At 42.3% G+C, this 27,633-nt stretch overlaps 1 protein-coding gene across 3 annotated transcripts in view; it reads right to left on the bottom strand.

Annotated features, from left to right (window-relative positions):
• Positions 1–3,439: 3,439 nt before the first annotated feature.
• LOC100501495 (uncharacterized) overlaps positions 3,440–27,633 on the bottom strand; it is a 47,747-nt gene continuing 23,553 nt past the window's right edge. The window contains exons 16-53 of one of the 3 annotated variants that reach the window (NM_001367256.1): positions 24,741–24,812; positions 24,541–24,645; positions 23,711–23,816; positions 22,664–22,776; positions 22,497–22,584; positions 19,034–19,134; positions 18,728–18,835; positions 12,547–12,652; positions 12,394–12,473; positions 12,158–12,307; positions 11,990–12,065; positions 11,780–11,904; positions 11,431–11,691; positions 11,256–11,330; positions 11,086–11,167; positions 10,720–10,841; positions 10,548–10,640; positions 10,400–10,477; positions 9,286–9,381; positions 8,721–8,822; positions 8,513–8,614; positions 8,251–8,433; positions 8,059–8,170; positions 7,506–7,582; positions 7,319–7,398; positions 7,165–7,230; positions 6,957–7,080; positions 6,654–6,773; positions 6,511–6,588; positions 6,274–6,432; positions 6,045–6,203; positions 5,838–5,935; positions 5,606–5,762; positions 5,399–5,515; positions 4,840–4,935; positions 4,526–4,597; positions 4,209–4,434; positions 3,440–4,105 (exon numbers count right to left, since the gene is read on the bottom strand). In NM_001367256.1, the coding sequence (NP_001354185.1) occupies positions 3,864–4,105; positions 4,209–4,434; positions 4,526–4,597; positions 4,840–4,935; positions 5,399–5,515; positions 5,606–5,762; positions 5,838–5,935; positions 6,045–6,203; positions 6,274–6,432; positions 6,511–6,588; positions 6,654–6,773; positions 6,957–7,080; positions 7,165–7,230; positions 7,319–7,398; positions 7,506–7,582; positions 8,059–8,170; positions 8,251–8,433; positions 8,513–8,614; positions 8,721–8,822; positions 9,286–9,381; positions 10,400–10,477; positions 10,548–10,640; positions 10,720–10,841; positions 11,086–11,167; positions 11,256–11,330; positions 11,431–11,691; positions 11,780–11,904; positions 11,990–12,065; positions 12,158–12,307; positions 12,394–12,473; positions 12,547–12,652; positions 18,728–18,835; positions 19,034–19,134; positions 22,497–22,584; positions 22,664–22,776; positions 23,711–23,816; positions 24,541–24,645; positions 24,741–24,812 (4,407 nt within the window). In that variant the 3' untranslated portion in view covers positions 3,440–3,863. Of the gene's footprint in view, positions 4,106–4,208; positions 4,435–4,525; positions 4,598–4,839; positions 4,936–5,398; positions 5,516–5,605; positions 5,763–5,837; positions 5,936–6,044; positions 6,204–6,273; positions 6,433–6,510; positions 6,592–6,653; positions 6,774–6,956; positions 7,081–7,164; positions 7,231–7,318; positions 7,399–7,505; positions 7,583–8,058; positions 8,171–8,250; positions 8,434–8,512; positions 8,615–8,720; positions 8,823–9,285; positions 9,382–10,399; positions 10,478–10,547; positions 10,641–10,719; positions 10,842–11,085; positions 11,168–11,255; positions 11,331–11,430; positions 11,692–11,779; positions 11,905–11,989; positions 12,066–12,157; positions 12,308–12,393; positions 12,474–12,546; positions 12,653–18,727; positions 18,836–19,033; positions 19,135–22,496; positions 22,585–22,663; positions 22,777–23,710; positions 23,817–24,540; positions 24,646–24,740; positions 24,813–27,633 lie in introns of all 3 variants that reach the window. The other 2 variants (XM_020549972.2, XM_020549974.2) reach the window with 2 other exon arrangements.

The raw sequence follows: 27,633 nt of genomic DNA, 5'->3' as shown, positions 1-27,633 counted from the left end.
TATCGAACACATCTAACGAGCACTCTTGCTTAGCTACACACGCTTTGTTAGCACCAGCCCTATTTGGTGAAACTAAGGTTTAGTGTACACCAGTTACACACATATGTGGCCTCGAAGAACAACAACCAAAATAATCCACTCACATCCATTGCACTGGTTCGGTGGTGCATCAGACAAGTTCGGTGGCTACACAACAGCAACATCGAACGTAGTCCTTGACCACTCCGCAAGTGTGTCAATTCTCAAATGCTTTTCTAAATACTTAGGTCCAAATTTAGCATTTTTTAACATATTTCTGCTTGCACCTCACCATATCACCATAATGCATACACAAATGTACTCATACTTAGTGGCACTAGATAACCATTGCAACTAAGGATTTCACTTCTTTATTTTATGACTATCTATGGTAAACCCAACCATGAAGTTTAGGGTTTAGGCAATAGCAAAGCAGTAACCAACACATTTGCCTTATGGATTGCTTTTTGCTCCATCTTCACCTCATATGATGAACACTTGCATGTACATGGTCTTAGATCTCCATCTCTATCGCCTTATATGCCCTTATCCATCACCATTAGAGATGGCAATGGGTACACGCGACCCGATACCCGATGGGTATTTACTCCATTAGGGTATGTATGTGGGCTAAATATTCTACCCGTGGGTCTGTTATTGGGCAAAAATCTTCACCCAATGGGTAAACAGGTATTAGAACGTTCCGCCTTCACCCATACCCGTTAACCCGTGGTTATAAAATACCCAATATAAACTTAGCCTAAACATTAACTTGGATTTTAGTCATCCATCCTTTTTACTACTTTTTAGGCCATAATGTAATAGAAGGCTTAACGACAATTTAATGACCATGTAATGGAACATATAATGTGCTATGTAGTACTATCCTAGTGTTACTATTTTATCCAATTATTTTTGGTGTGTTGAATGGATGGTTAAATAATGCTAGAAATTTTGTAATAGTATTTAGATGGATATACTTGACATTTGTATAATATAATATTTTGATAGATTTTTAATTTTTGTGGGTACGGGTGACCCGATGGGTAACCCATACCCACATGGGTATGGGTATGGGGGTAAATTCATACCCGCCAATGTATATGGGTGACCCGATGGGGTTATTTTTGTGTCGTGGGTATGGGTATGGGGTAGTAATACCCGGTGGGTATTTACCCATTGCCATCTCTAATCACCATCAAGTGGATTCTAGCTAATCATACTCAATAAAATCTTTAGTTCACATGGTTGACACTTAATCACCAAAACCAAACTATTGCTTTCAAACCTCCTAACATCTCATTCCATCTCTTTTATCTCCATATCTATCTACATAGGAACGAACCAGTTAGGTAGAGATGTCAAATACCCATGATGACGAAAGGACATGATGTCATCATAAAAGGAAAGCACCTATATCTATGTCTATGAACTCTATTTTGGATCAACTGGTATGCTAATTATAGTGCTTATGGAATATCGACCATATAAGTTATCTTACTATAATTATCAGAAATCCAATGTAAGCTTAATTTAAGGACAATGATGGTCGAGAGCCCGCACCTAAGAAGGATTGCCGATAATATGCTTAGCTATACTTAGTGATGGTAACATTCAGTAGTGGTGGGGAAGTCCTACTTGCAAGATTAGTGGGTTTAGGCAATGTCTTTCACCTAGCTAATTTAACTAATAAAATGCATCTTAGTCTTAGCAGATAAAGAAACATGATTAAACGTTGGCAATAGAAGTATGGAATATAACACGAGGCTTGATGACAAGTGGGAATCCCGAGCAACATTACCTTGCTTATTCACGATTTTAGAGCTGGTGTTTTGTCATGTAATCTGTAGCATGCATGTACAAGTGAAATTCAAACCTCCTTAAGAAAGTATATGCTCAAAATTAAGATTATTTTGAAATTAAATTTGAAACATTCAAAACATACTAAATTTTTTTATGGTTGCTAAAGATGCATACGTGTGCTTTTATGACATGTGTGTTGTATGCAGGTTTATACAAAATTACTACAATTAAGTTTGCAATATTGTTGATCGATCCTTTAGTTGCAGCCTTAATAAAATTATGGGACTTGCTTCCAAGCAAAATAGAGACCTAATAAGGCCTATTTGGTTTTCTGGCGGAAAACTCATGCCATCGATTTTCGGTGATGTGCTGATCCATTAGGACTTGTTTAGGAGCAAGAAAATTAGAGGATATTGACGGGACTAAAGTTCTTTAGAGCTGATTTGGTGATTAGGGAATTGGAGGGGATCCATATAGAATCCCTTTACTATTAAAAATTAAATAGTAAGGAGACTCCTTCCTCATAGATCCCCTCTAATCCACTGGCCACCAAACCAGGTCTTAGGCCTTTTTCGGTTGCATGAGGATCGAATGGCATTGGAGGAGATTGAATCTTTTTCTTTTCAATTTTTACTAGCAAAGGATTTAATCCTCAATCCCCTTCAATCTATTACTAAGCAGACAAACCCTCGATAACCTATTAACTGAACAGTCCCTTACTATTCAAAAACTAAATGTTAAGGGACTTTAGACTCCTCAATGTCCTTGAATCCACTTGCTCCTAAATAAGATCTTAGAGAGTTCAAACACACGCTAGCCAACAAATTTGTGCCTCGATTTTGCTTGAGGATAAGAGAGCATCGAGAAATAATTTAATCTATTAGGGCTAGTTTGGTAACTCCATTTTTCTAAGGTTTCTATTTTAATAAGGAAAAATGAACTCTTAGGAAAATGAGGTTTCTAAACTAGCTTTTAAAGAGCATCTAGAAATGAGTTGAAAATAAGGGAGTATTTCGGTGGGAATGAAATTCGAGAGGGCTGGGTGTGGTAGGACTTTTCTTGATCCTAAAAAAAGGCTATCAGAAGAGGATGGTAAGGCAAAAGTGATCTTGGGCTTGAACGACGAAATCATGGCAAAAACGAGACATCTCTGGCCGTAAAGGAAAACGTGCAACATGCACAACGTGCCTCAGTTCAGTGACTTAGCTCCAGTTCCCTCGTCTTTGTCAAGAACTATCACGTCATGTGAAAAAACGAACATACCCCTATTATCTAGCTAGGCTGATTTCACCGGTCCGTATATTTGCACCATGCATTTCAAACTCTTATATATCTACATTGTATATGTAGTGCACATACGGTGTTTTGTACATCCAACTACATATGCTGGTGAGCTTGACCTTTGCGAGCAATGGCCGCATCACTGATACAAATTTAAGCATGTTCAGTTGCAGTTTAATAAAAAAATAATAAGTTGCTGATAGGAAGCTAATAATAATCAGTTGCCGCATAATGAACAACGAAGTAGATGGTATCAGGACTTCGAACCACTGACAAGCAGCAGCATAATAGTGTGCTGAAAGGATGAATAGTTTCGATCGACGCGTACACGGACGGCTGGAAGTTGGTCTAACCATTTCATTTGACATTCCAACACTAACAATTTTCCACACCGACCACTAAGCCGTACGAATATACATTCTATAAAAAACATATATTTCACAACTAACATTTTCAGTTAATTTAGAACTTAAAAGTCTATTGCTGTACACCACAGGAAAACTAATACAGTACGGCGAAATTTGTCAACCCTAATTAGCCCTTCAGAGAGTAGCTACAAAGAAAACATCTGGCTAGCTCTTGTCTAAAACTGCAATCAAAGGCTCCGCAAGAATGGATTGACCTGGCACAGGGGTTACGAAATGTCGGCCCCGTGAGACGTACTTCTTCCGACATTCAAATACCTATCTACAAACAGCATCACTATGCCTCAAATTTACAATGAATTACAACGGATGGTATTTCTCAGTACTGTTATCAATCTATAGTGATTCCATAGACCCGCTCTTTAGCCTCTCCATTCGTGCTTGTAGCCCAGAGAGAGCTCGCTCATCCATGGGTGGAATATTACTTTGTTGCTGGGGCTCACCGTCCAATCGTGTTCCCCCATGCAGCATATTACTTCCGTTCATACTTGCCAACGGCCGAGCCTGAGCTCCGTCAAAATGACCTATAGCTGCAGCTTGAATGCTTTTCATCCTTTCCCTAAGAGCATCCAATGTACCTGCTCGTAAAAGAAATAACGAATCTAATAATAAGATCACATAAACATTGATAGCATGTATAACTATGCATGCAAATGCACTGAGGCTGTGTAGAATGGGGACCTGAGGTCTGGTATCTATCAGTTTGTTGGTCAGTGGCGTCACCTTGACCTCTGAAAGGTTGTGTCTCACCACTGGCATTATCTTCGTTATAATCTGTTTTGCTACCAATTGATTTTGTGTGAACTGGGGACGGTGCCAATTTTGGAGAAGGTATTGCTGCTATTGGGGGTGGCGTGGACAGTGGAAGACTAGAAGGCGTTCTTCCAGCTGCTGCATTCTTCTCCACCTGCATTGCAAACAACGTAATTAAATTCAATCGTACCTCAAACAAAATTAAAATAACAAGCTCAAACTCCTCCAAAACTGAGATTACCAACCTGAGCTAGCCCATCCCTGATATAGGTTCTAAATGCTTCACTAGCATTCTGAAGCTGAGCAAATATATCAACCTGAGATAATGATGGCAATTCAGATTAGAAACAGAAAAGAATGCTCAGTAGATGATACACTTTCAATGGAAATATGCACAGAACATATGAATACCAAACCAGTTTACAAATAGCTCCCAAGGAATACGCAATGCTAATGTGGAAGCACACTAATATTCTCTTTGGCTGTGCCACCTAATCCATCAGGCCTCAGCTTGATAAGTTACATGCCATTGGATAATACAACACTGTGTGAATAATACCTTTGGGTAGAGCTGAGTTATCCGATACAGTTCGTAGAAGCCAATAGTACATGTTTGCTTGTCGCCGATTTTCTTGAAGACAGCAGCAAGCTCTTGCTGTTCATAGCCACAAAAGAGAACAAAAAAATAGCATGTGAAACACTGCATTAATCTCAAGCATTTGACAGAGACCCAGTGGCTGAGGCTGGGAAATGATAAACTCAGGCAAGCCTTCCCCCGCAAATGATAAACCAGTGGGGTCTAGAAAATGGATAAACTGAGGCAAGCCTTCCCCCGCAAATGTGGAGAGGGCCCTAGGGATGGTAATGGGCTCTAGATTTTACACTATAAAATTTAAGGATCGGATAAGATTAGGATCGGGCTCTATTCCTATTCATTTTGAACTAAAATTAATTAAGGGCCTTATCTTATTATGAAGAAACATTTGAATCGTGATCCATTACCACCCCTAAAAGAGGCTGCTTCGAACCCGAGACCTGGTGACTCAGTCAGACATCACCCACCACTGCGCCACGCCGCCACAAGCATAAACGACTAAAAAAAGGTAAGACAGTCGGACCTTCAATTGCGCGTCTGCTGAGTGAGTAGATGGATTTGGATTGTTTGAAGCAGCATCACCCCAGTGAGTTTGACCCATAGGTCCCGATGGCGTCAACATTCTAGCAGCAGCAAGGGTCTACAACGACCGAACAATGTTGGTTACCAAAGAAAAAAAGAAAGGCTGCAGGAAGAATGTTGTTAATAACAGTGGTTTTGCATGTTCTACCTGGAGATTAAGATCAATGTATGCTAGAATTATTGGCTGAGGTTCAGCATCTATAGGAACCATCGAAAGGTGACCCTTTATTGCCGTTCCCCGAAGCTTCACAAGTTCATGCAAGACGGTTTTGACCATTCTTAATGGCTTATCATCAGCACCAGCCCTACAGATTATACAGGATATCTATTTAAACCAAAATCCAAGAAAATTGTTAAAGAGCTATCCAAGGGAGGCAGACCTTCTCCGTATTTCTTCCATTCCCAGTTCTTGTAAATAAATATGGATGCTCTGAAGAATTCGATCAAGGTCAACTTCATATATTGTACTCTGAAGAACCTGAAAGAAGAAATTACGAGTGTCAGAAATAGCGTAGAGAATAGGAAAAGTGTCAGATGTAATGTCATGAAGAGATTCAGAAACATGTATCAAGCAAACAATCATGTACCTTTGTCAACTTAATTAAACATTTGACAACTAAGTCTGAAAACTTCTGATTTTTTACAGCAAGAGACTCCATTGGTGTAGGCGATGGCCATCTTGAAGGGTCCAAAGGCCTCAGCAAATTAATCAGCACAACAAACGAGGATGTTCTCTCAGCATTATCCTGTTTAAAACAGAACCATTAAAGAAAGCACAACTAGAGCAAAGGGAGCATGAAAAAGAAATTTGGATACCAGGATTTTAAGCATCAAAACATTTAGTGCTTTGAGTAATTGGCTGCCATCATCCATAAGAGGAACCCTTTCATCTAAGAGCCAAAGAAGTAACTCCGTAATAAGGTTGTCAAGGGTACCCTCCTTCACAGCATGAGCAAGACGTTTGATCTGAAATGTCTGTCAAAATAGCCCAAGATTTCAGATAAACAAAATCTGCCATAAAAAAGTAAAGGGCCAAACAAAAACATGTCAAACCTGCATGAGTGTGTTTAAGACATATTTGCAAGACCTTGAAGAAGCCCCAGATAAGCTAAAATTGAAGGTTTTTGGAACCTGCTAGATCCATGATCAAATAAGACTTGGGAAAACAGAACCTGAATAACGTAAGAAATACTAACCATAACAGCCAAGCATGACACTAATCTGTCAGCTTCCTTAATAAGATCTTCAAGCACCGTGCTTTCAGGATCAGCTGCCTGTGTTAGCTCATGGCATATAACTTTCATACCTTCAACGGACTGCAGAAAACTAAAAACATATATCAGACCAGTGTATGTGTTTAAAGAGTGATGTAAAAAATATAACACCGCCAGGCTTTAAAATATTGATGTGAAAAATTAATATAAAAATAAACATGGAGCCTCAAAGGATGGAACAGATGGGACTATGGGAGGACTATGGGAAGTGATCAACAGCATGACCTGCTCAGGCAAACCTAATGCAACTATGTCAAGAGCTTCATGCCAGTCCGCAGGACCAGTTGCAGCTGGAATCTGCCTAGGTACCATGTGCCTATCCATATGAGCATCTGCATATCCGAGGTCCCTGTTGATAGTCAAGCATAGACAAGTCGCGTTATGTAATTGTACATATGAACGTATAAAGAGCACAATAAGACAATTGGAGCACCTTGAGATCATTGATCCTGTCACTGAACGGGAGACTACTTCTCCACTTTGTTCTGCTATATCAGACCTATGTCCATAAAATGAAAGTACAGGCAATTAGAAATAAAAATAAAAATAACAACAGCCATCACATTATTCAGAGACAAAGAACAAACCCATTCTCCCTAACCGAACGCCTCAAAGCTGCTCGAGCGTCACCAGGCCTTCCTTCTCTCCTTTTATCCATTTCTCTTGCCTGACAATACCACCGGATAGAACATAGCGCATTCCTTAGTCGTAAAGCGATTGCAGTATCTTTTTGCAAAAATATTATCATACATTTGTTTGATGATAGGAACAAACCTTCCATTTAAACCTATCATCGAGCATGCTTCTTTGGGCATCTGAGAGTTTTCCAACATATCGCCATACATCATCCCCTGTTTTGTCAAACAAAGTATACTATAAGGCCGTGCAAATCAATATATAAAATATTGCAAAAGGAGACATCCAGCTAAATTGAGTATATGCACTGATTTTAAATTTATTGCTTGTGCAAATACACAAGCACAAATGTCAAATAAATCAAATGAACTGTTCAAGACAATTGATACAAAAAATATTCAAAAAAAATCTAGGCTGGGCATATGGAAAGATTCAAATGTTGGGAGTTTGAGAACTAGCTAAGGCCCTGTTAGGATACTCTCGTATTCACCTCATTCCACATGTATTGAAGTGGATTAAGGTGTAAATTAGTTTAAGTTAGACCCCCAATCCATCCCAACACATATGGATTGAGATGGATACAAGGGTACAAACAAGGCCTATAGAGTTTGATTGATTATGCACCAAAAGAAGCTACAAATGTAAATGAAATATCATCTGGTCAAAAGGGAAGAAAAGGGTGGGTGCATACCAAGGCTCTTGTAGGCTGTTGCAAGCGTATTAAGGGCAGCTTTCCTAATCTCACCATCACGCTCTGCTGTCAGTGCTGCAACAAATGGCAAGTTTTTCATCAACCCACCAACCTGCGTGACAAAAACAAACATCTCCTATAAGTAAAACAACACAACCTAACTGGCAAATGGGTGAGTATAGCAATTCAGACCTCAGTCCCATGATGGTCAATGAAGTATCCAATAATATCAACACATTCTATCCTTGTCCGGTTATTCTTTGAGCGGAGCCCCTCAAGAATATAGGGAAGTAATTTGGGAAGAGAATAAATGTTGACCATTTGCTTTATCAGATCCCCCATTTTTTCCCTGACTTTTTCAATGTTATGACCAGACTGCAGAACAGGAATTTGGTCATGATTGTAATATGAAATATGATAACACATCCAATATGCACTTTTGGACTAATCATACCTTCTCTATGAGGCAAGGAAGAAAAATTGCAGCTTCAGCTTCTGTCAACATGTAAGACTGGTCTTTTAAAATATCAAAAAGCTCAGGTAGAAAGTCAAGAACCTAGAAGTGAAAGTAGTACACAGTACAGGAATCAAATTAGGTTATTGTGCTGCAATAAAAGGAAATAATGCCAACATGATTCTTAACAAGAGTGCTATGCATTCACCTTCAACAAACATGTTGTGTTAGATTCACAAAAGCGTAAGACAATCCACCTTAATAGTATGTCAAGAAGTTCAATCGCTTCTTTCCCACTCGAAAGAAGTGCCTGCACAGTTGCAGCAGCGTCAAAACAAGAAAATTCACAGGAATAAACTATGATAAATCCAGTGTTATTAAAACTATGTTTAAACCTCAAAACTCTAATTAGAGGTTGAAATCACTTTTATTGGTTTTGGCGTTCTAAACTATAACGCAGTGTTTCATGCATTTTAGACCATTAACTACTTTTGGGCCTAGTCTGTTAGTTACTTTTGGGGTCTAATCCGGCTCATGGGTGAAGTTTTGGTAAGCCACTAACCTCTTTGTTTTGGTATTTAACTTCATGTTATTGTCTGAAATTATGATATATTGGTATTTTTCCTATGGTGTTTAAAACTACGTTTAAACTTTGTTTAAACGTTTAAAAGTCAAAATTTCACCTATGAGCGCTTCAACATTTTATCGTTTTAATAAGCTTGGTTAGATCACTATAATAAAGAGATGAAGTAATATTGGGATCAACTTCCAACCTTTTGTAGCAATTCAATACCATCTATTTGCCTCTTAAAATCTGAGTTCCATAATCGCAAGCTTACATCTTCTCGGAAATGCTTAAACAAATCAATCTGCACATAAAATGTTATTCCAAGAAAAATTGCTGATATGTTCACAGTAGTAACTCATAACATCAGGCAGGCACAATATCCAAACACATTAAAGATAAAAATGGTTAAGCAAATCAATCTGCGCATAAAATGTTATTCCAAGAAAATAGCTGATATGTTCACATAGTAGTAAACTACATCGAGCAAAAGGAAGGCAGAATATCAGCAGAAGCAAATTTGAGACACTGAATTCACAACCAATGGCAACCAACATTAATTTAGAGAAAACTGAGAATGTTTCACTCGAATTATTACAAGTGCCCACACAAAAAAAGTCGTTAAGACGATAACCTCACTTGTATCATTTCTCAGTTATCAGCAGTCCCTTGTAACTTCTCTAAAGGCTGGATCTTTTATTGGAGACCCACATCTAAAGATGACTTATAAACCCACTAGATTTCATCCTCTGTTTTAATATCAAGTTCATCTACACCTTTTAAACATATCTATTTAACGAACATCCAACTTTTTAAGGATTGCATATTTGAAGTTATGAAAAAACTGGGTATTTATCATTTCTTCTAAATCCAGTCAGGCAATGGATTTTCTTTTCATTCTAAGGGATCAATCATTGCAACACCAGCATTTAATACCACATATCCAGGCTCAATGTCTTTGCTTTGTATTAATGTAAATGTAAACTGGATAAAAAGTTCAGATTTCAGATTCTAGTTACATAACTGCAAAGCACCTACTACCATAAACTTTAATCAAGTTGTGTCCAACTTTAACCAAAGGATTTTGCATGTAAGCACAAAAGTATATCATCTGTTGTAACAGTTTAGTTCTCATTGTTATTGTTGAGGACATCTGATATATCAAAGTATGTTTACTTATGTTATGCAAAAAAAGTAAAAACACAATGAAAAATACCAGTATAAAAGCACTGAGCTAAAAGATTCCAATAAGGAAAATAACAAGATGTAAATGTAACAAACTTAAAGCAGTTCCCTTGTATGCAATATTGCAATATACAAACCTTTAGTTCATCAATCTGCTCTCGACGAGGTTCTTCGAATTTGAATTTTCTAACCAAAACACGCCTCTCCCGCTCTTCCTGATCAATAGGTAAACTTGATGAGACCTGTGCATAATACAGAGATGTTGCAAGGGGCTGATGATTGCACCTTGTTTGAGTCCTTTATGTTAAATAATGCCTGGGATTGAGAAGAATCTTGAGTAGAAACCATAGTAACAGATGCTCTCTGTGGAAGTCCTCTCTGATAGTGGAGAATCATAGTTAGAAAACTGGTATCAATATCATTATCCACAGAGACAAAAAAAAGATGTGATGCATACTTGGGACACAGGTTTGCCCACATTAGAACCACGATCGTTAGGACCATGTTTATTGTTCTTTAAACCAGCTTTTGATGGCAAACTCATGCTTGTTGACACCACCTTAACAGATTCAGAAAATCCTGATGAAAGAAGCAACAATAGTAAGCCAAAAACAAAAAAAAAAAAATCAACAAGTACAGGAAAACAAATACTCCCCCCATTCCAAATTATAAAATGTTGGCTTTTCTAAATACATTGCCCTTACTATGTATCTAGACATCGTGTATATCAACATGCATAGCAAAAGCTATACAAATAGAAAACCCAAAATTTCATATAATTTGGAATGGAGTACATTACAATACACAATATATACAACACCACCTTCATGTACAGTAGACAGTTTCAGCCTTTCTGATACAATGGCCAAAGTAGGTGATGGCAAATCTTTCAAGTTCCTTCCCACCTACGCCAAACAATAAATTCAGTTGTTGGGAGAATGCTGCAGCATTAAATGGAAAGATGAATGAAAGTAATAGGTGGATGAAACATACCACTTCTTGGCCACAGATCCTGAGAATTTCATTCATAAAGGATTCAGCAGCTTTGCGGACTTCAGAAGATTTATCCTTTTCAAAAGAAGGGTATAGCCATTACATTCTCTCCATTGAACAACATTTATATAAATCAAACAAACAACAATAAAATCAGTTCAGTTCAGACTAATACCATCAAAGAAGATGCAGATGGCTTCAACAATGGCAAAGCCTCAGATGAATCACCCATTTTTGAAACATGCTTAGACAACCAATCAAAGAGATCTTTTCGCCCTTCTGAACCTGTTTTCTGATCACCCAAAGACACTATAATATATGGAACCATCTTTTCAAGTTGGGCTGCAGCAACCCACGAATCTAGAGCAGTCAATGTGCATTCTCGCATGTGCTTCTTATTGTCACCAAGACACTTCAGCACATCTGCCAAAATACCCTTCATGACAAACAAACAGTTGTTAATTATTGTAGTGACCAAAAATAAGCATGCAGAAAAATAGATAGCATGCGAGTGAGTTCCAAACCTTGCTTGACTTTTCAACAGAAGGTCCCATAGCAGATGCAAGACCACCAATGGTGGACAAGGTTGCCATTACTAAATTTTTGTTGCTGTCGTAAAGACGGCCTCTAAGTGCACTGAACAGCTCAGCTGCAGTGATAAGATGACCAAGACAATTTACTACAAGTTGAATGAATACATTTATAGTTGTATGGGACGAATATAATCAGTGGACCTGTTCCTGTAGGCTGGATACGTTTATTAGCCTCCTCCATAATTTTTGTGACTGTGTCTATAGACTCCAGTCGTACCTGTCAGTTCACATATAAGCATACTATCAAATATCACAAATAAAATCTAATACTTCCAGAATAAATCAAATATTTTTAAAAAAGACCACTACCTTCCAGTCTGGACTGCCAAGATTTTTTAGTAAAGTAGGTGTTATCTTAGAACTAATGTCTTCCCGTGGCAGCCCATCAGACAAGCCGGCAGATACAGAAGATGCAGTATCCAGAACTCGAACTGTTCTCTTTGGAGCAGCAGCAGCACCCTAATAATTGAACCAAACAGATGTTGATGAAAAACAAAGTCGCAATAAGTAAGCATTTTCCAAACAGTGACTGTAACACAGCATACCTCAAAAGGATTTTTCTCATATTCAGTATCCAGGGCACTTAGAAGTGCTGGTTTAACATCACTTAAAAAGCCTTTAATATCTGCAAGATGGATTATTTCAAGAACATGACCTGGCAACTATCGTAGCATGTTAAAATAAGAAGAAAAGATGACCTGGGCCCACAAACTTATGTAGCATCCCAATTAGTTTTATAGTAGCATTTCTTGTTACAGCAGCACTAGACTGAAGACCGATGTCTTTGCAAAAATCAATCATGTCCTGGAACAAAAGACATGTAAGAACAAGAGTGTGATAACACTGTAAGTGAAAGCAGATGAACTGCTGAATATTGATTGATGATATGAGGGTTAAAGGTTACATATATATAGGGAGGAGATCTGTGTGGTTTATGGAAACAGAACCAATCATGATCTCCTCACATCTCTAGCTATAGAAACATAACCAATCAGGGTCTCTAGTTATAGAAACATAACCAATCAGGATCCCCTCATATCTCTACATATCTCTAGCTGTCCTAATCAGAACCAATCAGCAGATGGCTGTCCTTATGTGGCTGATAGGGACAGAGATGGCGCCAGCCTGTAGGGACTGCCTGCATGGCGCAGTCAAGACTGCTAACACCCCCCCCCCGCAGTCGGAGCGTCGAAAGCCTGGACGTTCAGACTGGACCGGAACTCAGTGAACAATGAAGATGGCAGGCCTTTGGTGAAGATGTCGGCGTACTGGGAAGTGGTAGGGACGTGAAGAACACGAATAGTACCAAGAGCAACCCGCTCGCGGACAAAGTGAAGATCAATCTCAATGTGCTTCGTGCGCTGATGCTGAACCGGATTAGAGGACATGTAGACAGTGCTGATGTTGTCACAGTAAACCAATGCAGCGCGCTGCAGAGGAGCATGCAGCTCTAGAAGAAGCTGGCGCAACCAGGTAGCTTCGGCAACAGTGTTAGCGACAGCACGATATTCAGCCTCGGCACTGGAGCGGGAGACAGTGTTCTGTCGCTTGGAAGACCAGGAGATAAGACTGTCTCCTAGGAACACAGCGTAGCCCGAGGTAGACCTGCGTGTATCTGGACAACCAACCCAATCAGCATCAGAGTAGACCACCAACTCAGTTTGCGCAGAGGGGCGAAGTAACAATCCGAGGTGGAGAGTGCCACGAACATAACGAAGAATCCGTTTCAGAGCATCGAGGTGGGGCTCGCGGGGATCATGCATATGAAGGCAGACCTGCTGAACAGCATAAGCAATATCTGGTCGAGTGAAAGTCAGGTACTGGAGAGCCCCTGCCAAACTGCGAAAATCCGTAGGATCAGTGACTGGAGTACCATCTGTGCCTGAGAGCTTGGGATTTACATCGACAGGAGTGGAGCAAGGCTTGCATTCGGCCATGCCAGCGCGAGTCAGAATGTCAACCATGTACTGCCGCTGAGAGAGGAACAGGCCACTCGGAGTGCGCTGAACCTGCATCCCCAAAAAGTGATGAAGCTCGCCGAGATCCTTCATGGAAAACTCCTGCTGAAGAGTTCCAATGATGCGCCGTAGGAGGGCTGTGGATGAGGCTGTGAGCACAATGTCATCAACATAGAGCAGGAGATACACCAAGTCAGTGCCGCGACAGTAGACAAACAGAGATGTGTCAGATTTAGCCTCCACAAAACCAAGTGAGAGCAGAAACGAGGCAAACCGGCTGTACCAGGCGCGGGGCGCCTGTTTGAGACCATATAAAGAACGATTCAACCGGCAGACGAAGTCGGGGTGAGCTGAATCTGTAAAACCAGAAGGCTGGGAGCAATATACTGTTTCTGACAGAGTGCCATGAAGAAATGCATTCTTGACGTCGAGCTAATGAACAGGCCAGTTGCGAGACAAAGCAAGAGTCAACACAGTGCGCACTGTAGCAGGCTTCACAACCGGACTGAAGGTCTCGTCAAAATCAATGCCAGGACGCTGTGAGAAACCTCGAAGAACCCAACGAGCCTTGTACCTCTCAAGAGAACCATCAACATGGAACTTGTGCTTGAAAACCCACTTGCCGGAGACAATATTGGCAGCCGGAGGACGAGGAACAAGATCCCAAGTGTTGTTCCCCAAGAGAGCCGAGAACTCCTCTTCCATGGCCTGGCGCCAGTGAGGATCAGCAAGAGCAGCTCGATAGGTCCGTGGCACAGGTGAGAGTTGTGCTGCGTGAAATAGAGCTGGCTGTCGAAACCCCAGTTTTGCTCGAGTAGTCATGCGGTGATGGTTGACGACCGGGGGAACAGGAACAGCGCCGGGTGGGAGCTGAGATGCGGCTGCTGAAGGCGAAGAAGCAGCAACAGGCGTCGGTGCAGCGGGTGCAGCAACGGGCGTTGTTGCAGGGCGCCTGCGGTGAAGGAGTAGCATCAGCAGTCGGAGCTGGCGCAGAACGACGAGTGTAGACGAATCCGTCGAAGCGTCGAGGGCCGGGACCCGGCTGGGTATCCGGGGCGCGGTCGGCAACGACTGCAGGTGCAGCGTCGTTTGTCCGGGCGGAGCCAGGATCAGGTGTAGGTGCGGCGGTAGGCAGGGGCAGCAGCTGGTCGTTGGAGCACGGACTGCTGACTGCTGCTACAGGGGCCGCACGTGGCTGTGCGGGAGCGTCTGTTATACCTGCAGGAAGGAGACAGAAACGTGCTGATCCAATAGGAGCAGGCACGGCAGGGTGAGAATCTAAGAGAAACTCGAAATCCTCGGCAGTGGGTGTGGATGACTGTTCGGCAAAGGGAAAAGAAGTCTCATCAAAGACTACGTGTCGAGATATGATGATCTTGTTGGAGTGAATATCGAGGCATCGATATCCTTTGTGATGATCATAATAACAAAGGAAGACACACAAAACAGAACGAGGAGCAAGTTTGTGGGGGGAAGTGGCTAACAAGTTAGGATAGCATTTGCAACCAAAGACACGAAGATGATCATAGACTGGAGCTGTACCGAAGAGGGCTTGGTGAGGGGTGGAAAAACGAAGTGTCTTGGTTGGCAAAATGTTGAGAAGACGAGTAGTGGTGTTGAGTGCCTCAGCCCAGTAAGACGGGGGAATGCTGGCCTGAAAAAGAAGGGAGCGAACAACGTCATTAATGGTGCGAATGATGCGTTCGGCTTTGCCGTTCTGAGGCAAAGTATAGGGGCATGACATCCGGAGATGGACACCATTGGTGAGGAAGAAAGCGCGGGTACTAGAGTTGTCAAACTCACGACCGTTATCGCACTGAACACCTTGAATGGGGACGCCAAACTGAGTATGCACATAGGAGAAGAAATGAGTAAGAGTGGCAAATGTGTCAGACTTAAGGCGTAGGGGGAAAGTCCATAGGTAATGTGAGTAATCATCAAGTATAACCAGATAATATTTGAAACCAGAAATACTCAACACAGGAGAAGTCCATAGGTCACAGTGAATTAACTGGAAAATTTTAGTGGCACGGGATGATGACACACTAAAAGGAAGACAAGTATGACGACCTAACTGACATGCATGACACAAAGTATCAGTAGTAGCATTCTTATTACAAGAAATCCCCGAAATGTGTGCTAGTTTGGACATGACTTCGCGACCTGGATGCCCAAGACGTTGATGCCAGAGCGATGGTGAAACAGCAGCATGAAAGGTGGATGCTGAAAGCCGCAGCGGGTAGAGAGGACCGAAGCTGTCACAGCGGACGATCTCTTTCCGAGAGAGAAGATCCTTCACAGAGCAGCCAAAAGGGTCAAATTCAACTGAGCAATTATTGTCAGAAGTGAACTGGCGCACAGAAATAAGATTCTTAATGAGATTAGGTGCAACAAGAACATTGTTAAGACGAAGGGAATTGGAAAGAGCAGCATGACCAGCAGAAATAACAGGAATGGAATGACCATTGCCGACAATAATAGAGCAAGGAAGCTGCGTAGGAGTGGACTGGGAGAGAGTACCAGCATCAGAGGACATGTGAGTGGTGGCGCCCGAGTCGAAGTACCACTCACGCTGCTGAGGGGGCTGCAGTGTCATGGTGCTGAAGTCGGAGAGGAGCGCCTGCTGATCCCAGGAAGGGAGAGGAGCGCCCGAGCTGTAGAAGCCAGGCGGTGGAGCTTGCCACTGCTGCTGGGTAGTCAATGGCGGCGGTTGCTGGCTCCCAGGCCATGGTGGAAGTGGCTGCTGGATCCCAGACCACTGCCCCTGGGCACCGGCGAGTAGGGACTGGGGCAGCGGGGGTGGCTGCTGCTGAGCATCGTGGCGAGGAGTCGAAGGAGCGCCTGGAGCCCGCGGGCCGGGCCACATGTGGATGGACCCGGACCACGGATTGTGGGGGGACGGCCACTGTCCACGGACAGGGGACGGCCACTGTCCACCAACAGAGGGGCCAGAGAAGAAGCCACCGGGAGCTGCGCCGTTTGGCTGCGAACGCCCGCCCTTCTTCCCAGCACGTTTGCCCCGTGACTGCTGGTGCGGCTGCTGCTTCGGCTTGGAGTTGTTCGGCGACGCCTTAGATGGTCCGGAGGCGAGCAGAGCGGTGGCCGATGTCGAGGAGTGATGTGCCAAGGTAAGTTCCTCGAGGAGAAGATCGTTTCGTACCTCCAAGAAGGTAGGAAGAGGCCGCCCGCGTCGAAGATGAAGACCGATGCTGCTGAAACGTTCGTTGAGGCCGCGGATGACGTTGAGGACGAGAGTGCGGTCGGGAACGGGCTCACCAAGATCACCGAGGGCATCGGCCATCCCTCACCACCAAAAGCCGCCCATCCCTCACCACCACCAGCCGCCGCAACGCCCTCCCACCCGCCCTCTCCAACTCCAGATGCATTCACTCGGCTCAAAGAGAGTTTTGGCCGCTTCGCAGAGCAGTGGGATCAGTTCGTTGTGATGTTCCACCACTACAAGGAGAAGACAGAGAAGTAACTCCAAGCAGCGGTGCGGCTTCAGACGGCAGCACGAGGGTTCCTGGCACGCCGCCAGGTACAGTCCCTTCGTGGGGAGAAGCACCTTGCTGTGGGCTCCAGGGCCACCCCATGGCCGTCATCACATGAGCAGGCCGTGGTGCGCCTGCAAGCCGCAGTGCGCGGCTTCATTGTTAGGCGGGCGGTGCGGAAGCTGCACTTGCTGATCAGCTCATCGCTGCACCAACTCGCATCCTGCGCGCCCAACCACCAGGTCTCGTCTATACTTTTTGAACCCCCTGCAGAAGTCGAGATCTGGGTATGCAGCCCCTCTGCACGGCCAAAGAGGGTCGTCTCCTTTATTCGGGCACCTGCCTTGGTGCTAGACAGACCCAACATAAGAACGGGCTGGTTCCTCCTCCACCTTTCATCCAACGTGAAGGCCGCAGTTCAGCTCTTTCCTTGGGATCCAGGAGGACAGGAGGACATAGCTGCAGTTCAAATTTTTATTTTAGTTCCACAATTATTTTGTATTTTCGTCTTAAATAATAAAGGTAAGCCGAGATGTAAAAGGCTTAACCTTAAGTCGTGTCAGGTAAGTCTATGGCAGCTCGAGGACGAGCTGGTCCTCAAGGGAGGGGGAGATGTCATGGGCATCATAGGGAGCGGTCACTCATGTGGGGCCGCACCTATGCGCGCCAAAAGCGGAGGCCACAGGGGGCGCTGGCAGCAGCGCACGCAAGGAAGGCACGGACGCTGACAGCAACGCACGCAAGGAAGGCATGGCAAAGGAAAGCTCTTGCAAGGAAGGCATGGCAAAGGAAAGCGCGCGCAAGGAAGGCATGGCAAAGGAAAGTGACTGATTTGGTGGCTAAATTGATAGACCTAAATTGTAGGGGAGATAATTCCAATTAGTCACTTGCCTAATTAGTGGTTGCCTAGTTGGTCAACCGGTGGCCTATATATAGGCCTGTACGCAGGAGACAAAGGATAAGAAATATATTATCAAACCAATCTCTCTACCTACCAATGACTCTCAAGCGTCTAGGGCTGCTACCCTAGAACCAAGCCTGCGGCAGAGGGGTATAACCTCGCCGGAGCTCTGATACCATGAAAGCAGATGAACTGCTGAATATTGATTGATGATATGAGGGTTAAAGGTTACATATATATAGGGAGGAGATCTGTGTGGTTTATGGAAACAGAACCAATCATGATCTCCTCACATCTCTAGCTATAGAAACATAACCAATCAGGGTCTCTAGCTATAGAAACATAACCAATCAGGATCCCCTCATATCTCTACATATCTCTAGCTGTCCTAATCAGAACCAATCAGCAGATGGCTGTCCTTATGTGGCTGATAGGGACAGAGATGGCGCCAGCCTGTAGGGACTGCCTGCATGGCGCAGTCAAGACTGCTAACAGTAAGTATAGAGCAAACAAGCATAGGAAAGCGCACCTTTAGCTTTAAATTGGAGATCCCAAAGTCTTCCACAGCAGAGACCATCCAAAGAATACCATCACTAAGAACCTTGGGATTCTTGTGCTCCTTCATTATTTTGTAAAGCTACAAAATTAAAACTCATAATTATACATCATATAAGCAGTGTGCATCTAAAGCACAAAATAAAATTGCAAAGATGTTCGACAGTGCACATTCTGAATTTATTGCGGACCAGCATATAAAATCACCTAATTGGGTTGATTGAACAAATGTGGAGGACCTTTTGAACAAAAACAATAATAATCTAATGGTATCTCTTACCCTGTCAAACACAAATCCAGGACCTACTGCCTCACAAAAGGCAGTGAGACATTTCATTGCATAGGTCCGTGTTTTAATATCAGCAACCCTTTCACTTACACCTGAGAAAAGAGCAAAACAGGTGTCAACAAATTTACTAAAATCAAACTTTATAGCACATGATCAAGAATTGAACGGGAAACATTTGAAATATGTTTAAAACAATAAATTAAGACAAATAGATCAACAACAATAGGTTATATGCAACTAAACACAATGTATCTTGTATGCTCAGCCGACAACACTAGGACATCCAAAAATAGATGTGACAATAAAGACAAAAACAAGCTGGGCAGCAAAAGGGTACCAAGATGAATCTCCATGCTACATTGTTTATAAATAAACAGTACAGAAAATAGCACGCATCCCTCTTATAGCACATCAGAGACAAGTTCTCCTTAAGTTGGCCATTGGCAAGGCATTTGACTCAGTCTCTTGGCCATTTCTGCTGAAATTCTACGTCACTTGGGATTTGGCCCTGTGTGGTGTAACATAATTTCAAAGCTGCTGCACTCCTCGACTAAAGTGTTGGTGAATGGAGAGCCTGGGGAACGTATATGCCACCAACGTGGGCTGGGACAGGGAGATCCACTCTCCCCAATGCTCTTCATCCTAGTAATGGATGTGCCGAATTCTTTAATTCAAAGAGCAAGTGATCTAGGTTTGCAGTTTGCTGCTGCCTTTGTTGAGACAGGGTTCTGGTCAGTGGGTATCCTTGAATGCTGATGATGTGGTCCTCTTTTTGCAGCCGAGGGGAGAAGAGCTTACTATGGTGAAAGCAATTCTAAAGATCTTTGGTGTGGCATCAGGTCAGATCACAAATCGAAATAAATGCAGTTTGACACCAGTCCAGTGTGAGGTTCAGGATTTTGTTGCTGCACAGAACATGCTCCCTTGCAGTGTGGTGGCTTTTCCCTGTAAGTATTTGGGACTCCTACTTTTTGTTATAAAAACTCCCTAGGAGTGCTTTCCTGGAGCTCATTGACAATGTTGCCAATAAGTTGCCGGGTTGGAAGGCTGCACTAATTCATCCGGCTGGGAAAGCTGCGTTAGTTAAATCTGTGATTACTGACATTCCCATCTATCACCTTGTAGCTCTCCAATGCCTTAAATGGGTTGTCAAGTCAATTGATAAAATTAGGAGAGGATTCTTGTGGAAAGGGAGAACGGATCTCAAAGGTGGACATTGCTCTGTTGGTTGGGCTAGGGCCTGCAGACCGCTTTCTCAAAGAGGACTGGGCATCCATAACTTGGAAATTCTGGGTTGTGCGTTGAATATAAGGTGACTTTGGCTTAATAAGACTTAACCAAATAGACCATAGGCAGAATTTTGTATTAAGACACACCCTAATGTTGCATCCTTATTTGCAGCCACAGTATACTCTATTGATGGTAATGGGAGCTACTACTTTGTTGTGGTCTGATCATTGGCTCCATGGGCTGTCCCTGCTTCAAGTAGCTCCAGCTCTGACAGCCGTATCCCAGCAAGCATTAAGAAAAAGAGAACAGTCCAGAAGGCTTTGGTGGAGAATAGATGGGTTAAAGACATCTCTGGTAGTCTACCAACATAAGTTATTCTTGAATTCCTCATCGTCTGGGATTTAATTCAGGAAGTTCAGCTCCAGCCAGGGGTTCCTGATCAGCACCGTTGGTTGCCAACATCCTCAAAGAGTACTCTGCAAAAATCTGCATATGATCGTTTCCTTGCCAGTTCAATATCCTTTGAGCCAGCTAGTAGGATCTGAAAAGGCTGAGCACCACCTCATTGTAAATTTTTCGTCTAATTGGCCTCCCACAAAAGATGGACTGCTGGTCGTCTAGCAAGACGAGGCATAGATAACCTAGAGAGATGTCTACCCTGTGACCAGGAACAGGAAACAGTTCAGCACATTCTGGTATCTTGTGTCTTCGCTAGGGACATCTGGTTTCGGTTTCTGAATTCTGAGTAAAGTGGGATTACAGCATCTGGCGCCTAGAATTGATGATATGGTGTTCCAAGATTGCTGGACAGATGCTGAATGCAGGATGCAGAAACCACAGAAAAAAATGATTTAATTCCATTGTCATCCTGGTGGCCTGGTCGATTTGGAATCATAGGAATGCATGTGTTTGATGCAGCCTCCCCAAACATCAACACACTTATGCAAACCATTCAGGAAGATGCTAACTTATGCGGTATTGCTGGAGCGACTGCACTTTGAAGTTTATGGGCGTAACTTTGGGTGGCATGGTTATGTGAGGCTGCCAATTGAGGCGCAGTGTAACCGGTCTATTTTAGACCTTTCTTTCTTCTTAGTATGGGAAAGGGCCTCTAGCCGAGTTGGTTTAGGTGGTTTGAGTAGCACTCCTTAGGTCCTGGGTTCGACTCGTCATGGGAGCGAACTTTCTAGTTGTGGTTAAAAAAATCTCCGTGTCTGTCCCACGCCAAAGCATAGGTCTAAGGCTCGAGCCCGGTCGTGGTCATTCCCACATGGGCTACGGTGTCGTTGTGTATGGGCGGGGTAGCGGTTCGGGGGTTTCTCGACCTACGTGAGGTCTTCTTAATATAATGTCGTGGGGCCGGTCTTACCCCGTAGGTCGAGTTTCTTTTCTTCTTAGTCTAATGATACACAGTTCCCCTACGTGTTCAAGAGAAAAAAAGCCCACAAACAAGTATATTAAAGTAAAAATCCATAAATAGAACTTTCTCCTCGGCTGCTTGATAGTTATTGGTTTAGAAATAAAGAGTTGATGAAATTAAATTATTCATAACTTTGTTGAAATTAAATTAAATAAACCATGGGGCCCAAGTTCCAAGCCTATCCTAAATTCCAAACCTAGCTTGACTTTCCAACAGAAGGGATTACTGAAGGGATAGTTATGCAAAGTTTGACCAAGTTTATAACAAGTATCAACATTTGGAAAGCCAAAAAAGTTTAAAATACATTTCAAAATGGATCTAATGATGCTAATTTGACACTGTAAATATTATTCTTCACTTCTATAATTATGGTCAAACTTAGGTTAGTTCAGGACAGGCACGGAAATCTTTATATTCTGGGACAGATTAAATAAAAGTGTAGAACATTATGCCTAATTTAAGTAGGCAGATGAAGTGCACATATACAGTGAATCTAAGTATCTAACCCTTCATAAACAAGATCTTAAGCCCGGGCCCTGGATGTAAGTCAATAGCCTGTGCTTATGAGCCCATCAACCAAACCAAGGCATGATAACTTACGTTCAACCAGCAGTCTAGAACCCAGTTTCTGTGTAACTATTTATAATTACTGTGTCCAAAGCTCAGAAATCATGGTTTTAATTAGTCGACAAGTTTGCTAACATTAGGTGCGTAATTTGACGAAACCAAATTCAATCTCATTTTTTGGTGCAAGATATACACACTACATAGAAAATGTACATGGAGAGGTAGAGGGGCCCATACCAAGAAGGCATAGAACCACACATCGCTTTGGAAATTTGTTTACAGTCGAGGCGACATAGGTGATGACCTCTATAACTTGTTGTTGTACCTGTTTCATTTAAAATGGCATTAGTTCCATAGCAAAGGGATATTTTACTCAACAAAAAAGGTTACCAAACAGTAAGAACCTGAACATTCTTTTCGCTCCATCCAGGCACAGCACACAACAAACGAATCAGAAGTTCAGCAGACTTATCAAGTTCCGTAAGACTTTCCACCTCTTGCTTGAGTATGCCAATAGCTGCCACAAAGAGTATTGTTATATTCTCAATGTAGATGTTTCTTCTTAAGTTCTTAAAGCTTTACAACAGAAAATAGGAGTGACGTTTAGCAAACAAATAAAACTGTCACCGATTAGTTTTCCTTTTTTGCGGTCTCAACCAAGTGTCGGAATTGTGAGTTATTCTAATAAGCTGATAAAAACAATTGCCAGGCATACAACACTACTGTCATGGACCTTCGGTCCATGGGGGTAGTTGTCTTCTCCGGCGAGGTTATACCCCTCTGCCGCAGGATTGGTTCTAGGGTAGCAGCCCTAGGCGCTTGAGAGGGTCATTGCAAGAGAGAGAGATTGGTTTGATAATGATCTTGCTTGATTTATTCCCTACTGCCATGCGGCTTATAAATAGCCCTATGGCTAACCAACTTCTCCTACAAACTCTCAACTAACTCCTACTTTCTTGGACTTATCTGATGCTAACCAACTCTCTACAATTCTCTCATCTCAATCTTATTCTCTAGCCTTATCCCAGCTCATCTCAATCTTATTCTCTAGCCTTATCCCAGCCTGGCTGTTGCCTCTCGCTCCCTATGATGCCCATGACAACTACAGAGAAAACAAGCGCATACACAATACCACCCATCATAGTATAATGGCTCCAAACGACCACACCCACGCATACTATAGTCCTTAAATAGGACAGCCAAGTTTAAGAAGAACAAATAGACAAATAACTGTAGTGTAAAAGAACAACAAGAACAGCAGCCTTTATCCCAATAAAGTTGGGCTAGGCTATAGATGAAAACCAAGATACAGATAATAGATGAAAACCAACAAGAGCCACAGAACAACGAATGTGTCATTTAAAAGGGAAAATAGAAGTGATTCAAGTTAATTCTTCGAAATCAAACAAATAGACAAAATTTACAGGATAGAACACAGGGATATTGACAACCTTCAAGGCGCTCTTTCCAGACAGAGCTCTTCAGCTGGGAAATTATCTCAGATTTCACAACAGAACTTAACCTCTCTTCTATTTCCTCCAAACTCATTTCTGCTGGCTGCAAAAGATGAAACCAATAAATATCATGAGTTGTATGTACTATCTCTAACAATGTTTTTTATCCAACGTAAATTAGTCCTTCAAACATCTAGATGACATAAAAGGGAAATGGAAGTTCATCTAAATCCATACATTTAGCACAGCAAACAAATACCTTCTCGATCATGGTCCCCAGCAGCAATACCCCCGGCATAAAAAAGAGTACGATCGAAAATTCAATTAATTCTATTCGTTATGTATGAAAATCAATCTTTCACTCAAACTTGTTAGGTTTTTATGGTCCGGAAGTCAAGCGTTTGTTTGTCAAACTAAAAAACATTATGGCAAAGCAAACCTTGTTGGCTGATTCTTTACTTGCCTTTGAGGCTTTAGCTAGCTATATTCTTTACTCATGTGTAGTAGTGCCAAAGTCATCTTCAGACAGCGATTTTCAGTTTTGCCCTTAATTGCATCTTTAACTATTTTTTCTCATGCACGAACACTTCAAGTGAGTGTAAGATGGTCATTTTATCTAGCTCCTTTGTAGTGCCCAAATCTAAAACAACACACATTGTTAAAACAACTATTCCTAAGAACTAAAAAAATCCAGAAGGGGATGGCAAAATGGAAGTTTTAAACTAACAAACAATGAAACAATGCTTCTTTGAGTGAAGGCACAGTCATGCACATCAGGAAAGCATTATCAAAACAAGAAAATGGTGTGATTCCGACAAACAAATCACCTCAACGTCTTCAACCTCAGGAGCAGCTGATGTCTTAGATTGTGATCCACCATCTGTCTTTTTTGCTGCAGTGGATTTTGATGGTCCAGATTTCTTGATAGCAGCCTGGAGACAAGGAAAAAAGTACCCACATAAGAACATGGTGCACAAATTTAAATACCAGAAACCTACACATCAAATATGCATCCAACAAAACTAACCGCTGCCTGAACAGGCTTCTTTCCACTAAGCATGCTTGCAGCAGATCTCTTCATTGACATGCTATCTGCAACCTGTAAGATACAGAATAATCTTACTTTACTTGGGTTGTCAAACATTTGATCAACATAACTGGTCACAAATAAACATTGCTCTGATAAACAAAGTTGATAACTAGTCACGTTATAAGCTTTTGAAAGCATTGTCCCATTTTTTATGGAGGCTTTGAGTATGGTGGTAGGAATCTGGAGGGAGAAGAAGTCATGGACTTTTTGCGATAGGTTGACCTGTTGATAGCCAACACTTTCTTTAGGAAGAGAGAATCCCATTTAGTGACCTACAGTAATAGCCAATACTCTAGTCAGATCGACTTTGTCCTCACAAGAAGAGAGGAGAAATGAGCATGCTTTGATTCCAAGGTGATACCTAGGAGTGTGTTGTCTCTCAACATAAGCTTCTGGTGGTGGTCTTCCATTTCCATGTGTGTCCGTAGGGATAAACAAGCCAAGATTGAAAAAACAAAGTGATGAAAACTGAAAGCAGAGACGTCAGAAGTCTTCACGGAAAGGACCATCAAAGAGGGCACTTGGAAGGAAGAAGATGACCCGAACAACATGTGGAAGAAGATGGCAACCTACATTCGAAAGGTGGCATTAGAGGTGTATGGAGCAACCAAAGAGAGCGGAGACGTAGCTAAAGATACTTGGTGGTGAAACAAGAAAGTGTAAGCACCTTGTTTGGTTTGGGTAATTTAGTGAGAACTTAGGTGGACTATTATGTGATTAACTGTTTATGTTAAAATACACGGGTTTTTAGTCCACATGTATACTAGTGTGAGCTACTTGAGTTGTGGTGAAGTGGCTTGGTTATAATGATATGCTCAATGGGTCATGTAGCTAGGTGGAGAAGATCAAGTGACATGGTTTGGCTACGATGGACCGGGGTTGCTAGTGTGAAGGGCATGTCGGAGGCTCAAGTGTGATAGACCATGTGGTGGTGAAGCTAGAACAAAGACTTGGCATCGATGGACCAAGTGCAATGGTGAAAAGCAAGCAAAGTTGTGATCAATTAACCAATAAAATCATGTTATGACATGAAGTGGAGCACATCAATAAAGGGAGATTTTAAGCCAAGTATTGATTTGTGTTGTTGATCAAGTGGCTTGATGAAGAATGATAGATTAATGTCATGCTATGTTCAATGATCAAAGGTAGTGTGGGTAGCTACACTATGGATAATCATTGCTCATCATTTGATGAACGATGATGAACTTTATGCAATATGCAATGATCAAAGGTACCATGGTTGGCTACACTATGGATGATCAATGTTCATTATTTGATGAAGGATAACAAAGGAACTTCATGCTATGTGCAATGATCAAAGTTAGTGTGGTTGGCTACACTATGAATGATCATTGTTCATTTTTTATGAAAGATAGTTGAGGAACTTCATGATATGTGCAATGACAAAGGTAGTGTGGTTGGCTACACCAATAAATGATCATTATTCATCAAATGGAATGCACAAGACAACGATATGACTTGTAGGACATTTCATTTCACCGATCAAAGGTTGTGTAGAAAAGTTCAAGACCGGGTTTAGGATAGATACCCGTACTATTAAAACGAACAAACTTGTTTGCATACCGGTTAACTAATGCCACTTGAACGACCTAACTTTGCATACATTGCTAGGACCGAGTTGTGATTGGAGGTTGAGAGAAAAACTTTGAAAAATGGTTTGAAAATGCTAACTAAAGCTTAAAGATGTTGATCATCCCATGAAAGATCATTTGGAGTTAGCATACTTTGGAAAAAGATTTTTGGTATGCTTCTAAGGGTTGGATCTTTGGATTGGAATTCTAGGTTGATCCATTGTGGTTTGGATCAATTACTCAAATGGTTTGTGTAGCCCTTTGAATAAGCTTTCCGAAAGCCCAAGATCATCAAAATCGAAGTTCAAATGAAGGGGTTATGGACGTTTTTTTGTTGGCATGAACTGTGCTGCTTGGAAATTCCGACAACGTCACAAAAAATCTGAACCTAGATCTTATGTGTGTTAATTCACTCATCCCCCCTGAATTTTTGAACCTCCTCGGAATTTCCGACCCTCTGGCCAAAAATTCCGAGGTGGGAGAAGAGAACACAGGGTTTGAACCCTCTTACCGATCGTTGGACTGTATATAGCCACCCCAGAATTTACGAGGTTAGAAGGCCAAATATTCAATAGTGGGGGCTGAAAAGCCCACAATGGCTAGTTTTTTGCTATCTATATATAAAGAGGGCTAGTTGGATACTCTACGAGAAACAGGATTTGTGTCCATGTTTTGTGTGACTAGATGCCCTCCAACTCACTCGTGATCGATAGTGTTCGTGCTCTATAGTGAGTAAGCGTTTCTAGTGCATTGCATTGAGAGATTGCATCGAGTGGCACTAGGTGTTGCTTGTTACTCTTGGAGGTCGGCACCTCTTAGACGGCTTGGAGGTTGTGGCTCGGTGGAAGACCGTGTGGGTCTGGATGCTATTGATAAAATACGCAGGGGTTTTCTTTGGAGGGGCCAGAAGGAGGCAAGAGGAGGTCATTGTCTTGTAGCCTGGGGTCGAGTTTGCCGACCACTGCAGCTTGGTGGATTTGGCATATCTAGTTTTCTAGAATTATGTTGGGCCCTTCGAATGCGATGGCTCTGGCTGCAAAAGACTGACCCCACACGCCCTTGGTCTGATCTCCACATAAAAGTTCCTGGAAAAGCTAGAGCTTTCTTCATGGAGGTGGTTATTACTAAGGTGGGAGATGGCACAAATACAAAGTTTTGGAAGGATAAGTGGTTAAAATGGTAAGCGAATTAAAGACCTTGCTCCAAGTTTGTATAATATTATACCCAAGAGGATTGTC

Source organism: Zea mays, chromosome 3, assembly GCF_902167145.1.
Source record: "Zea mays cultivar B73 chromosome 3, Zm-B73-REFERENCE-NAM-5.0, whole genome shotgun sequence".
Classification (NCBI taxonomy): domain Eukaryota; kingdom Viridiplantae; phylum Streptophyta; class Magnoliopsida; order Poales; family Poaceae; genus Zea; species Zea mays.
Note: the sequence above shows the minus strand (reverse complement) of the source record. Positions and strands in the feature narration are given on the sequence as shown.